The sequence below is a fragment of the Equus przewalskii genome, chromosome 16, assembly GCF_037783145.1.
Source record: "Equus przewalskii isolate Varuska chromosome 16, EquPr2, whole genome shotgun sequence".
In the NCBI taxonomy this organism is placed as follows: domain Eukaryota; kingdom Metazoa; phylum Chordata; class Mammalia; order Perissodactyla; family Equidae; genus Equus; species Equus przewalskii.
In genome coordinates, this window is record NC_091846.1 from 14,819,943 (window position 1) to 14,834,379 (window position 14,437).

The 14,437-nt window shown below is 37.2% G+C and overlaps 1 protein-coding gene across 1 annotated transcript in view; it reads right to left on the bottom strand.

The window, feature by feature from the left end:
• The window catches only part of SOHLH2 (spermatogenesis and oogenesis specific basic helix-loop-helix 2), a 39,733-nt gene that overhangs the window by 18,447 nt on the left and 6,849 nt on the right, over positions 1-14,437 (bottom strand). Inside the window, exons 2-5 of the mRNA XM_008518623.2 lie at positions 12,242-12,303; positions 12,057-12,161; positions 10,419-10,518; positions 8,495-8,605 (exon numbers count right to left, since the gene is read on the bottom strand). Of these exons, the coding sequence (XP_008516845.2) occupies positions 8,495-8,605; positions 10,419-10,518; positions 12,057-12,161; positions 12,242-12,303 (378 nt within the window). The remainder of the gene's footprint in view (positions 1-8,494; positions 8,606-10,418; positions 10,519-12,056; positions 12,162-12,241; positions 12,304-14,437) is intronic.

The window sequence follows — 14,437 nt, forward strand, 5'->3', positions numbered from 1 at the left end:
TTTCAAGCCTAGATGACTTCACTGTTGAGTTCTATCAAACATATCAATCCTACACAACTCTTTCGAAAAGAAAGACTTTTTATTCCTTTTTATGAGGTCAGCAGTTCCTTGATACTGAAATCCGATAAAGACATTATAAGAAAACCACAGACCAGCGTCCTTCATGAACACCGATGCAAAATTGTTAACAAAATATTAGCAAATCTAATCCAGCAATAAACAAAAAGGATTGTACATCAAGACAAAGTAGGGTATAACATTTTAAAAAAACAATGTAATCATTACATTAACAGAAAAAAAAGAGAAAATCATAGATACTTAACAGATACTGAAAACACACTGACAAAATTTTACATCCATTCATGATAAAAACTTAAACTAGGAGTAGAAGGAACTTTCTTAAGCTGTTAAAGGTCATGGACACAAACTTGCAGCTTACATCATGTGTAATGGTAAGACTTCACACTTTCTCTATAAGATTGAAACATAGGCAAGGATGTCTACTCGCATCACTTCCAATTCAAAAAACTGGTGGACCTAGCCAGGGGATTAAGGAAGAAACAAACATAAAAGCCACAAAGATTGGAAAGGAAGATGTAAAGTGTTTTTATTCACAGATGACATAATTACATATGTAAAAAATCCTAAGGAATCCACAAAAAATGACTAGAAGTGATTAATAGATACAGCAAGGTCACAGGATACTAGGTCAACATACAAAATAAATTTAATTCTACATGCTAGTAATAAAAATTTTGAAAATAGGACTAAAAAATATTGTTAACAATAAAATTTTTAAAGACCCACAAATCATTCAGGAATAAACTTAATAAACTACAAAACATAGCTGAAATAAATCAAAGACAATCATTAAAAAATGGAGAGAAAGACTGGAAGAATCAATATTATTCAATGCCAATTTCCCCCTAAACTGATCTATTGATTCAACACAATCTTAATCCATATCTTAGTAGGATTTTTTTTGTTTTTTTTTGTTTTTTTGTTTTTTTTTTTAAAGATTTTATTTTTTTCCTTTTTCTCCCCAAAGCCCCCGGGTATATAGTTCTATATTCTTCGTTGTGGGTCCTTCTAGTTGTAGCACGTGGGATGCTGCCTCAGCATGGTTTGATGAGCAGTGCCATGTCCGTGCCCAGGATTCGAACCAACGAAACACTGGGCCGCCTGCAGCGGAGCGCGCGAACTTAACCACTCGGCCACGGGGCCAGCCCCTTAGTAGGATGTTTTTTAAAAAAAATTTAGGGGCCGGCCTGATGGTGCAGCAAAGTTCACATATTCCACTTCTTGGTGGCCCGAGGTTCGCCAGTTCAGATCCTGGGTGGGGACATGGCACTGCTTGGCAAAAGCCATGCTGTGGTAGGCATCCCATGTATAAAGTAGAGGAAGGTGGGCATGGATGTTAGCTCAGGGCCAGTCTTCCTCAGCAAAAAGAGGAGGATTGGCAGTAGTTAGCTCAGGGCTAATCTTCCTCCAAAAAAATTTACCAGCTTATGTAAAAATTTACATGAAAAGTCAAAGGACTTTTAACATACAAAGCAATTTGAAAATGAACAACGTTGGAGGACTTTGTCTGATTTTGAGACTTCATACAAGGCTACTATAATCATGAAAGTAGAATACCAGAGTGAAGAAGATAGATAAATAGATGAGCGGAATAAAATAAGAAATCCAGAAATACACTGATAATGACAATGGTCCCCCCTTATCCACGGTTTCATTTTCTGTGGTCCAAAAATATTAAATGGGTGAGACAGAGGCCACAGTCATATAACTTTTATTATAGTACATGGTTATAAATGTTCTACTTTATTATGAGTTATTGTTAATCTCTTACTGTGCCTAATTTATAAATTAAACTTTATCATAGGTATGTACGTATAGGAAAAGACATAGTATATATAGGGTTCAGTACTATCCACTGTTTTAAGGCATCCACTGGGGGTCTTGGAATGTATCCCTCAAGGGTAAGGGGGCCTCTGGTATATGACAATTAATTTTTATGAAAGTACCAAAGCAATTCACTAGAGAATTAAAAGTCTTTTCAATAAAATCTTGAAAATATCCATCTGAGAGAAAAAAACCTTAAGACTTACTTCATGACATACATAAAAATTAAGATGAATAAAATAATCATAAAGAATAAAGCTATAGAACTTCTTGTAAACAACATAGGGACATATCATTGCAACTTGGTGGTAAGCAATGATTTCTAATACAGGATAGAGAAAGCAAGATATGTATTTATAATACTGATAAATTAAAAAAAAATTCTGTTCATCAAAAGACACTGTTACAAAAATAAATAGTGAGCCACGGACTAGAAGAAATATTTCAAGACATAAATCTGACAAAGGATCTGAATCCAGACTATTAAAGAGCTCCTAGAACTCAATAACAAAAACAAAAGTAATCAAATCTTTTTAATGGGCAAAAAGATTCGAACAGACTGTTCATAAAAGAAGATATACAAATGGCCATAAGCAGATGAAAGCGTGCTCAACCTCATTAATCATCAGGGAAATGCAAATTTAAACCACAATTAGATCACACTCTGCAACCACTAGAATAGCTAAAATGAAAAGGGCTAAGGATACTAAACATTAGTGAGGATATGGAGCAAACAGTACTCTCACACATTGCTGGTGGGAGTGCAAAATGGTGCTACAGTTTTGGAAATCTGCTTGGAAGTCTCCTAAAAAGAGAAACATACACCCAATCCTATGACAGGCAATTCTATTTCTGGGTACATAGTCAAGAGAAATGGAAATCAAGGTTCACAAGACATATATAAAAGAATGTTTACAGCAGCTTTCTTCTTAAAAGACAAAACCCAGAGAATGAATAACCAAAATGTAGTACTCCTCAACAATAAAAAGGAACAAACTACGGATACACCTAACAGAATTAATGAAATGGGTGAAAGAAGCCAGACTGAAGTGTACATATTGATGGTTCCATTTATATAAAGTTCTAGAACAAGCACAACAAAGCCATGGTGATAGAAAACAGAATGGTTAGTTGTCTCTGTGGGATGGGAAAGGATAGACCAGCAAAGAGCACCAGGTGATTTAAAATGTAGGTTTTATTATTAGTCAGGTATGGTGGGGCCAACAGATCAGGAGAAGACTGCCATTAAAAAGATAGTTTGTTACTCACAGTTCGCAAGAGGAGGGGGCACTTCACACCATGCAGGGCCACATGGAGAAGCACCAGGGGCAGTTAGGAGGCAGAATGAGTTGGAGAAAAACGTGGGCAAGAGCCTTTATTGTGGTTTCTGAGGGAAGGAATGGGCAAGGCGGGTAAGCAGGCTTAGGACTGGCTAGCCTGAATAACTTCATCAGGCTCTGGGGTGTAGCGGCTGTCCCGAGTTGTCTGGTGCCCAGCCCTGAGGCGATTAGGGCAGGGGAATGTTGGCCTGAAGCATAACAGCTTAACAGAGGAGGCGGGTGTGGGCGGCCTCTGAATTGGTCAGTTTGCATATGCAAGGTGCGCTCTCAGGCAAATCATTTACTCTCTCTAAAAACTGGCTAGCCCTGGGAGAGGCAGTCTCCCCATGGTCAGTAAGGGCCCAGATGTCAAAACATCAGAACAAAAAGAGACACTTAATATACAAGGGAATATCTTAATATGATGGAAGTGTTGTAGTTTAGATGAGTGTAAGCATTTGTCTCCCTCCTACCCAACCCTGGTGCTTCCCTATGTGGCCCTGAGCCACAGTGTGGTGTACCCCTTTCTCCTGGGAACTGAGCAACAAACCATCTCTTCAAAACTCATCAAACCATAGACTCAAACACAAGCAACCCATCTCTTATAAACACTCACTTGATCTTCTTGATACCCATTGAAGGTAACTCTTTATCCTAAATTCTTTAATATTCCCAAGACTATGAAGTGTATCAGCAAATCTTATGGATCTAGCCTCTTTCACTGTGTCTTGAAATCTTTCTGGTTCTAACATCAAGGTTAGGAACTCGAGGCTAAGACAAGGCTGGGGAATAAGTAATAGTGGAGCAAATATGTAAGTAAAGTTTCATCCTTTGAAGTGACCTCTTCCTAGCAGAATTTCACTCAAGTCTTATGTATTAGCTAAAAATATGTAATACGTCTGAAAGAAGATATTTGCAACATAGATATCCGGCAAAAGGCTAGTATACAGAATATATAATGAACTTCTAAAAATCAATTTAAAAAACCAAAAACATTGGGGCAGGCCCAGTGGCACAGTGGTTAAGTGCGCATGTTCCACTTCAGCGGCCCGGGGTTCACCGGTTCAGATCCCGGGTGCGGACGTGGCACTGCTTGGCAAGCCATGCTGTGGCAGGCATCCCACATATAAAAAAAAAAGTGGAGGAAGATGGGCATGGATGTCAGCTCAGGACCAGCCTTCCTCAGCAAAAAAGAGGAGGATTGGCAGCACATGCTAGCTCATGGCTAATCTTCCTCAAACAAAACAAAACAAAACAAAAACAGAAAAATCCAGTAAAAAGAGAAAAAAAATACACTTAAGATTTTATTGTATATTAATTTCATGGCATTTCATTGTATGTTAATTATGTCACAATTTTTGAAAAACTGAAAAAACAGAAGAATGAGAAGGAAAGGTTTAGTGAAACTTTTTGAAGGATCAGCTCAAATATCAGCTCAAAGAAGGAGGATAACAGGCTCCAGGGACTCCATATGGTCTTGTCTTTTCTTTTTCCTTTGTGTATAGAAGCAGCAACGGACAACACAGTTCACAGAGTGTGTTTTGTCTTTGTCATCTGCCACAGAAGCCAGCTTCAATACGACCCAATCCAACTAAGTCAGGAAAAGAATCAATCTGGTTTCATTCTTTCCCATTTAAGAGTGATTCTGAGAGGCAGAAAGACATCTGAAGCTCAAGGTCTTGGTCCCAACTAAGTCTTTGGGTCTCTCCTCTGTACAAATATGTCTCAAGCAAACAAGAACTCACAGAGAAAGGTCTCTTGGCCAGATATGACTTGGCACCTTCTGAGAACTTCCTGTTCTACCTTCCTTGAATTTCTAGTACTTGACTAGCCCTGAAAAAGCCTTCATTTGTGAGATACCATGGCGAAGCTCACTTTCACTTCTTTTCAAGTGAGTAGACATCCTGAAAACTATTAAACCACATCATTTCAGACTTCTGGTCACACAAACAAAATGATGGCATCCCTTTGAAAAATACACACTTTACCAAGATAAAGAAATATTTAGGTATTTAAAATGTATAATGAAAGGGATTTCACCAAGAATATTGAAATTATGTAGCTAATTTTTATTAATCTATTCTGATAAAGAAAACAGAGATGTTAGAGTTGTTTAAAAAAGAGATTCTCAAACGCAAATATTCAAAACCACCAGCTGGTATCATTATTTCCTTAACATTAGCAAACATCATGTTACCCTATGCTGCTTACAAACAAAAAAGAGCAAAACAAAACAAAAAAGACCAAACCTATGTAAAGCGGATGATTGGGAGGAAGAGGAGCAGGAAAGGAAACAGACTAGAAGAATCTATTTCAAGATTCACAGGCATAATCAGAAGCGTTAAGAGGAAGAAAAGGCAAAAAAATAATTAGTTATTATGGATGAATTGTTCACTTTCTGGTATCTCTCAAGCAAATCTCTAAAGGGGAATAGAGGGGGTCCTGGCTACAGCTTTTCTTTTGGGGAAACAAAGATTTCCAGCCCTTAAATAATGCAACAGGGGTGGAGACCCCCAAAGTATCTTTTTAGTCTACCAGGTGTGGTTCTCAGATTTTAGTTTTCATCAATCATTAAAATTGAAAAATAAAAACAACACAGAGCTTTGCGGGACCAATAAAGGATCACCAAAGTTAGATCTGGACATGAAAAGTAATGAAAGAAAGGTACCATCTCCCAACATCATTTTGTTGGAATCACTTACTAATATCACAATTTTCACACCAAATAAAGTATGAAAAACAATCTTAGAATATGAATTGTATAATATGTAGCTTTAAAAATCTTCATTGCACTGCATTTTTCTCCTTTCACTGCAGATCAGTGACCTCTACAGAAGAGCACTGGTCAGCAGGCCTGCAGTCTTCACTTGGCCAAAGCAGCAGACTTGTGAGTCAAGTCCTTTGGCACCAGACTAGCCCATTCACCAGCACATCTTATCAAGCCCCAAACCCCATCTTCCCATTAATCTTTGGCAGATAACAGAGGCCATTTGGCAGAAGTCGCTCAACTTCCTCCTCCTTTCTGGTCGCCATCAAAAGACTCATCTTCATCCACACTTAGCTTTAGCTCCTTCTCTCTATTTTCAGTAGAAGAGGTATTCTTTCACCTGGTTCTAGATTCTGAAGACTTCTGCCACCTCAGAAATAGGCTAAATCCATCACCAACCCCACTCCCCAGCAGTAGGGGATTAAAATTCTTTGACATCCCTCCCACTGAGAAGTGGGGTCTAAGTACCCTTGCCTTGGATCTGGGTAGGCTCTGTGACCTCTTTGACCAATAGCATATGATAGAAGTGGCACTGGGCCATCTTCTGGTTCCAGGCCTTAAGAGACTGGCAGCTCCTTCTTCCTGTCTCTTGGAACACTCTCTCTAGGACGCCTGGGCTGCCATGTAAGAAGTCTGACAACCCTGATACTACCATGTTGGAGAAGCTTCAGTTGACAGCGCCAGCTGAGCGTAGCCTTCCAGCCATCCCTGCAAAGGCTCCAGATGGAACGCCTTGCACTTTCCTGACTAGACCATCCACCAGCTGAATACTACTAAGTGACTTCAATTAATGTCATGTAGGCAGAAGAATTGCCTAGCTGAGCTCTGCTCAAACTGCTAACCCATAAAACCATGTATCAAGCCAATAAATTTGGGGTTCATTTTTTTTGCAGCCACAGATAACCAGAACATAAGTATCTTCAAGAATTCTGTCTCTCTTCCAGCTATATTCTTCTGGAATATAAATATAAACATGCTCAAGTCTGGCCCAGTCTTATCAAAATTTCTCATTTTACCCTAAATTCCCTTTTACGTACCAAACATCTTCATTTTCTCTTTCATTTCATCTATGCTCCCACCTGTCATTTTCCATCTTTCTGCAATGGTGCTTCTTCCCTAATCAGGCCAATAAATTATTTTTGCCTAGATGCATGACATTTAGGTTTAGTTAAATACAAATAATCAATTATCAGTTCTTACCTTACCTGATCTCTGTGTCATGTGATACTCTTTCCTTTAGGAAACTCTTTTCTTCCCTAGTCTCAATACCATACCATCTTGGTTTTCTTCTTATCTTCCTAGTAACTCTTTTTCCCCTGATTTCTTCTCTGCTGCCTGTACCTTAAATATTGAGATTTTCCCCAACGTTCTTTTTTCCACTTATTTCTTCCCTATATGATTTTCAAAGTCATCATATCCATTCCTGCATCCACTGCGTCAAATAGACGCTGTATGGTGAGAGCTCTAAGTCTATATTTCTAGCCTAGATCTTTCTCTAGAACCTAAGGGCCAACTCCTGACTGGACAGAACCATTTAAACCCGGAGGTGTTCAAACTCAACAAGAGAAAAATTCACCCCCCACCCACTAACAGATTGCCATTCTACTGTACTTCCCAGTCAGTCAATGGTATCAATATCCACTTGGATGTTACTCTTGACTCCTCGTTCAGCCATGCTCATACTGATTCTATCCACTTAATATCTCTGGGATTGGCTTATTCCTTGCTATCCCATTTCTAACACCATAGTTCAGGATTTCATCATTTCTCATTACAGACCCCACTGACCTCCAGATTCAATCCACTCTTTAACATCCTGCTACAGTGTTCATTACCTCATCACTCCTTTGTTAAAATCCTTCAGTGTCCCTCCCAATGAATGGTTCAGATTCAAATTCAAATTCCTTAACATGACAGACCCAGCCCTTACCAACTACCTCTCAGTTCGTGCCTCTCCCCATTTCTGCCCTTATAGTATATGGCAATACTTACAGTTCCATAAATTCACTTTGTTAGATTACCAGCCTCTGTACCTGCTACCCCTGCCATAGGAAACATCCTTGCCCGACTTCTAAGCCAAATTAATAGTGACTTTTTGTTTAAAGCTCAATTTAGCCATCATCTTCTTAAGAAAGCCCTCCTGGCCGCCTTATTCTGTCTTAGGTAACTTTCCTGGTATGCTTACTGTATGTTCGTCTTGATGATGACATTTATTAAAACAAAAAATAGCCTATTTAGAAGTCTGTCTGAGCACTAGACTAAGACATCCTTGAAGACAAGGGTTTATTTTTTATCTCAGTTCTTGAATCATGTTCTGGCATATAGTAGATACTTATAGATATTTGGTGAGTGAGTAAATAAATGAGTGAGTGGCATGTATTTAGTTGTCAGATTTACTAGTTTCACATAGACTTTTAACAATATTACAAAAAATTATGAAATTCATCAAAATAATCTCTTCCTACAAACGAATAATGCTAAAAAAGGGCTTATCATAATTCACCTTCTCAGCTTTTCCTTGCTTGAATGAAGAAGAGAAATCTTTTTGCTTTTCTCAAAATCTGACAATGGAGCCTTTAGTTCAAGCCCAAAGTCATTTCTTAGAGATTCAGAGCTGGAAACAAGAGAGAAATCATATTGTGCATTTAAGAGGAATATTCTCAGGTAATGTTAAACAAAAGCACAAATACACTATCAAAGGGCACCTCTCGAAGTCTCTTGCTTCATAGAAAGGTGCAGTAAATATCAAAGCACTTTACCTTTCACATTGGGACAAGATATTTTATTTCAAAATTTCAAAAGAATTTATTAGCAAGATCTTCATAAATTCAATGATGGATCAAAATTCTAAAATATACTGAAAAAGAATAACAGATACAGGGGAGTAAAATATTCTGACCCTACTGATTACAACTATCCCAAATTATCTGATTGCATCTAAAGGAATTACAGGAAAAAAGAAGAAAGGACGAGAGGGTCAAGATTCACCATTCCAACTTGATCAGCAAAGGGCAGGTTCCCCCCATTTAAAAATGTGTCATTTAATGGACATTTTTCTAGAACTTCTCCAAGCATTTTGATTGATTTTTAAAAACAATATTTCCCCAATAAATTTACAAACTAATATTATCTCCTTTATCCCAAGGGACATAACTTGATTTGAAAATCTACGTTTATTTATAGTGGTAGGATTCTGAGGAAAAACAAAGAAAGATTCTAGATGAGGAGGGCTCCAAAAAGTAGTTGCAAGTAATACAAAAAAATTATCAACTCTTCCAAAACCCTTCCCCACCTCATATCCCAGATGAGGTGTAATATACTACAGTCATGCAGCCCTTAACGGCAGCGTATGCTCTGAGAAATGTGTTTCGAGGTGATTTTGTCATTGTGTCAACATCATAGAGTGTACTTACACAAACCTAGATGACACAGCCCACTACACACCTAGGCTATATGGCGCTAATCTTACGGGGCCACTGTCGTATATGTGGACTCCTGTTGACAGAAACATCGCTACGTGGTGTGTGACTGTAAATCTCTTTGAGGTTATAATGTTAAATAAAATCAAGAAAGCTGTTGACATCTCTGCACTACTTAAACGAGCGCATCTTTGGTTTAACCATACTTAGTGGTTGCCAAGTCTCTACCTTGTTCAAAATAGTAGATGGTCACATTTCTACAAATAGTTGGTCACATTCTACAAATTCCGGAAGTGACTGACTCAAAATTCCCATCATCATCACTCATATCCTCAGCAGTTATGCGCTATTTAAAACCTCCTTGGAAATCAGCATAAAATGAAGTGAAGAACTTCACAAAAATTGAATTTTTATAGACATACAATGCTAGCATTGGAAGGTCTGACCCCCAGTTCAACTGCCTATCCAACAGAGGGTTGTTTTCAATAACTGAGGGAACAGGTTCATGGGCTCAAAAAAGACTTCAGGGAGAAGCTTAGTGCTAGATGGATAAGAGCTGAGGCTGCTCTTCTCTGTTTAAATACTGAGGTTATATGTAAAGGTTTTGTTTGAAGATTCCACTCTTAAAAACGTTTGAACACCACTACTATTATTTAACTTTGATTAGTGATAACCTAGACTCTAACACACCCAGTGATGGGAAACTTACTACCTTACAATTCACCCCGCTCCCCTGTGGTCAACTCTCATTGTTAGGAAGTGCTTCCTTACAGTGTGTTGAATGCTTCTGTGATGTGTTCCCATAGTCCCAGCTCAGGATTCTGAAATACAGGAAAACTTGCATACCTCTTCCACAAAATAGCCTATTTTTTCTTTTGTATCACCCCCCACCCTCCCCACCCAGCACTTGAGCTAGGGTTCCACCATCAATAAGTTCTTCAGAAATTTTTTTAATTAAATGTACACAGTAAAAATTGCTATTATGAAAAAAGTGAAAAAAAACCTAACCACGCAAAGAGGTCAGTAGAAAAATATCCCAGGTGTTCGCTGCAGGACTTCTGCAGGGACAATCCAAGTTCTTCCGGCTTCACAGAATTTTCATTCTTCACTGAAAGTTTTAAAAGGGACCATTTTAATTCTAAAACCATTGATGGGGATGATGTTAATCACACATAGAAGCCCCAATTAAAAGCAATTCTCACTTTTTACTCAGATTTTACAAAGCAGTATTTTTAAAACATTAAGTATTTTATAGATTTCAGCCTGTGAAGCATAAAACCACCCAGGTTAGAAAGCAAAATTAAAATAATACATACTATTTACCCCAGGACATCCTCTTTCAACAAGATTCTAGTGACTTAGCGATAAGTGTGCACAAAACGTATTCAACTGAGTTCACTTCTTAAGTTCTTATTCACAGGCGAACAGCAGAAACAGAAAATATGTATGAGTCTTAGTAAGCAGCTGCCTTGTTAAAATATGGGATCTGATGGTTTTGTTGGTATTCTTTTTGCAGCTGCTCATCCTCAGAGCAAAGATGAGATGAGTGGAAGCAGACATGGTTATGACCAATGGGAAGGGTGCTAGACAGGTGGTAATGAGCAGCTGCTCTATTTCCACTGAGAAAAATAAGAAGAGGTGACAACAAGGACTTTGGTCACCACCACTAGCCATTTCCAGGAAGAACTCTGACACTGCAAGGGCTGGGAGCCATCGGAATGTTGAAAAACTGACTCACTAATCTTCCCTGAATATTAAAAAAGAACATAAAAAAAAAAGGAGAGGTGTACTGAATCCTGTATCATCCGGAGTATGCACTTACAGAGAACAATCCTGAAAGCGTCTTTCAGGCCTATTTTAAGAAAAATTTCATCTTAATTTTAAAAGATTTCCTAGCTGGTATCCCAGACCTATAAATAAATAATATAAGACCATAAATAGCCAATGTCCAACAATGATTCCAGTAGAATTTAATTCTAGAAATTGCAGTCTGTCCTTTTACAAACCAAATTAAAGCTAATTTAATTAGCTTAAGTGTTTAGATGCTGGTGATACGCATAATACAATATAGGTGAAGAGTTTAGAAATGTGAGGTCTAATTGAAGGAGTGGCATTAATTATCTGTGTCTAAAAACCTAAAACAGAAAGGATAACTACCTTATTAACTTAAAGAAGTAAAATAATTTACATGCAAGTATTTGCAAAGCAGAAAGTACGATATAAATGAAGGTTAGTGGCCCTTGCTTTTAGACAATCATAAGATGATAGCAGGATTGATTCTATCTTAATGACTAAGAAACGATGGTGAGTAGCTAGGCCACCAAAAACAAAGTAACACAATCTCTCCACTGGAAAAAAAAAAAAATCTATGCCTACCACCCTACTCTATTTGTCCTTGTGCAACACATTTTAAACCGTGAAGATGTAAATTTTTTCCTCACAGGTAGAGAACATATGTTTCTCTTTATCTTATTTGCACTTGTTTTCTTCAGACTGTAAATAGCAGGGGTTACATGTTCTTTACAGTATACAGCAAACAGTTAATCCTTAGCAAATGAACGGCATACGTGGAAAACCAACCATAAAAGGTATAAATATAGTTTTTGTAGAATTTTTCAAACTTTTGGAAATTTGTTTTGCACTCACCAGTATTTGAGAAATATGTTTTCCAGTATTTTACCACAATACTCATTTTTTCCATTGTCAGTGGTTCAGTTAAAGTAATATCAGCTCCGTGCCCTGAAATACAACCTAAGAATCTTTGCGTTAAACACTGACCTTATGATTTCTCTTTGGAGGAAAAACAAATAATGCATCCAGCAGGCACATACCTTTAAAATTTTCAGGGATTATAAAAACAAACAGCAAATGTGTATTTTTCTTCTTGCCAAGTCTAAGAGGAAAAAAAAAGTTAAAACGAAAGAAAAATCATCATTCCAAAAATTGGGATTCAATAGTTTAGCTGATGAGGAACTAAATTAGAGTGATTTTCATTATATCTTAGAATTTAAACTGATGGCATTAATATGGAAATTTAGTAAAAGTAGCATCTCGAATCAGTGAGGGAAAAGATCTCTTTTTTTTTTTACAGCTTATAAGGAAAGGGACTATATTTCTATTTCATACAACTGCATAAGGAGAATTCTGAAGTGAGTGGCTGGGATGGGCAGGAGAGTCACAGATTAATTGAGAAATGCAAGGGAGGGGGAGACTCTCCTGAAACTAATATTTACTCTGTTTAAAGCTTTATTTATAATAGATGTTTAAGGCTCTCTGTTTCAGTTTAACGGGCAAGGAAATCTAAATCCTGAGTCTTTACTCAAACCCACGGCTTCCCTGAGCAGAAGTTCACTCTGTTAAGAAGAAGAGTCTTTCTGTGATTCGTATCTATGGCCCACTAACGCCTGGTTCTTTACAACCGGGGAAAAAGTAAATGAGAGAATAGGCGATGTTTTAAAAATAAACTTTTTAATAATTTTATATTACCAGAAAAAAATATGAAAATAGGAGAGTTCCCATACATCCTGAACTCAATTTCCTGTATTGCTAACATCTAACATTAGCATGGCACATTTTTCACAATTAATGAGCCAATATTGATACATTATTATTAATTTAAGTTCATACTTTATTCAGATTTCCTCAGTGTTTACATAACATACTCTTTTGTTCTGTTCCAGGATCCCATTATATTTAGTCATCATGTCTCCTAGGCTCCCCAGGACTGTGACACTTTTGCTGACCTTGTTTTTTGATGATCTTGGCAGTTTTGAGAATACTACTCAGGTATTAGGTGGAATGTAAGATGGACCACTTTTATTCTTGCTTTAAGAAAAATGAGCCTAACTCTTAAGCAGATTCTTGATCTACCTACCAGTTTACAAGCAATTTAAGGAAAAGAATATTTTAAAGAATGTTATGGGGAGGAAATCAGCAAAATCCAGCATGTGGGAAATTCTATAAGACAAATGACTGCTTTTTTAAAACATATATAAATAAAGAGCAAGACAAAATGAATAAAACAGAAGGAAGGGAACATTAAATCCTGATTTATACAAACTCCCAGTTTAAAAAAGAAATCGTAAGATAATACAAAAGAAGTTTGAATACAATTGGATACAATTGGATATTTGACAATATTAAGGAATTGTTATGAATTTTTAGGTGTGATATTGGTATTGTGGTTATTTTTTTTAAGACTCCTTATCTTAGAGAGGTATCTATTAAACTATTTATGCATGAAAGGAAATGAAGTCTTAGATTTGCTTTAGAGTGATCCACCAGTGAGCAGGGGTGAGAGGGAGGAGAAGGAGATGTGGGAGAGGGCAGAGATGGAGTAAGACTGGCCATCTGTCGATAACTATTAAAGTGGCATTATGGGTATATGGAAGTTCATTATACTATTGTCTCCACTTTTATATGCTTGAAAATTTCCAAAATAAAACAAAAAAAAATTGGGGCATTATTTTTAACTACACTTAGGAGTCCAATAAGTTGGAATTTCTGATAATTTCATGGATACTGAGCATTGGCATTAGCTAAAAGAAAATGATTTTCCAAGGAGAATATTACTGTGAACCAGAATTTAACAAGGACAGCTAAAACTGCTTAAGAAAAACAAACTATTCTTAAATCTATAAAGCATCATTTATTAGTATGTGGTTATACATTGTTATTATTTAGTCTTTAAAGCAAGACCTGGAAGAACGCCGACTGCATAATATTGTTAGGTTATCTTATATATGCATTTGAAAGTAAATTTATATGATTCTGTATTATAAATTACATTATATATAATTTATATATCTGAGTCAACTATATTGAGAACCTACCCTGTGCTAGGCTCCAGAGAATATCGTCAACACACAGAAAGACAAGGTCCCTGATCTCAAGGAGTTACGGTTTCTTGGGGAGGACAGACATTGAACAAATTACCATAGATAATTAATTAAGTGGCCAAATATTTGTGCCCAGTGCTGTGAAGGAAAGCCATACGGTCCAATGGGAGCACACGGGCACCAACCTGC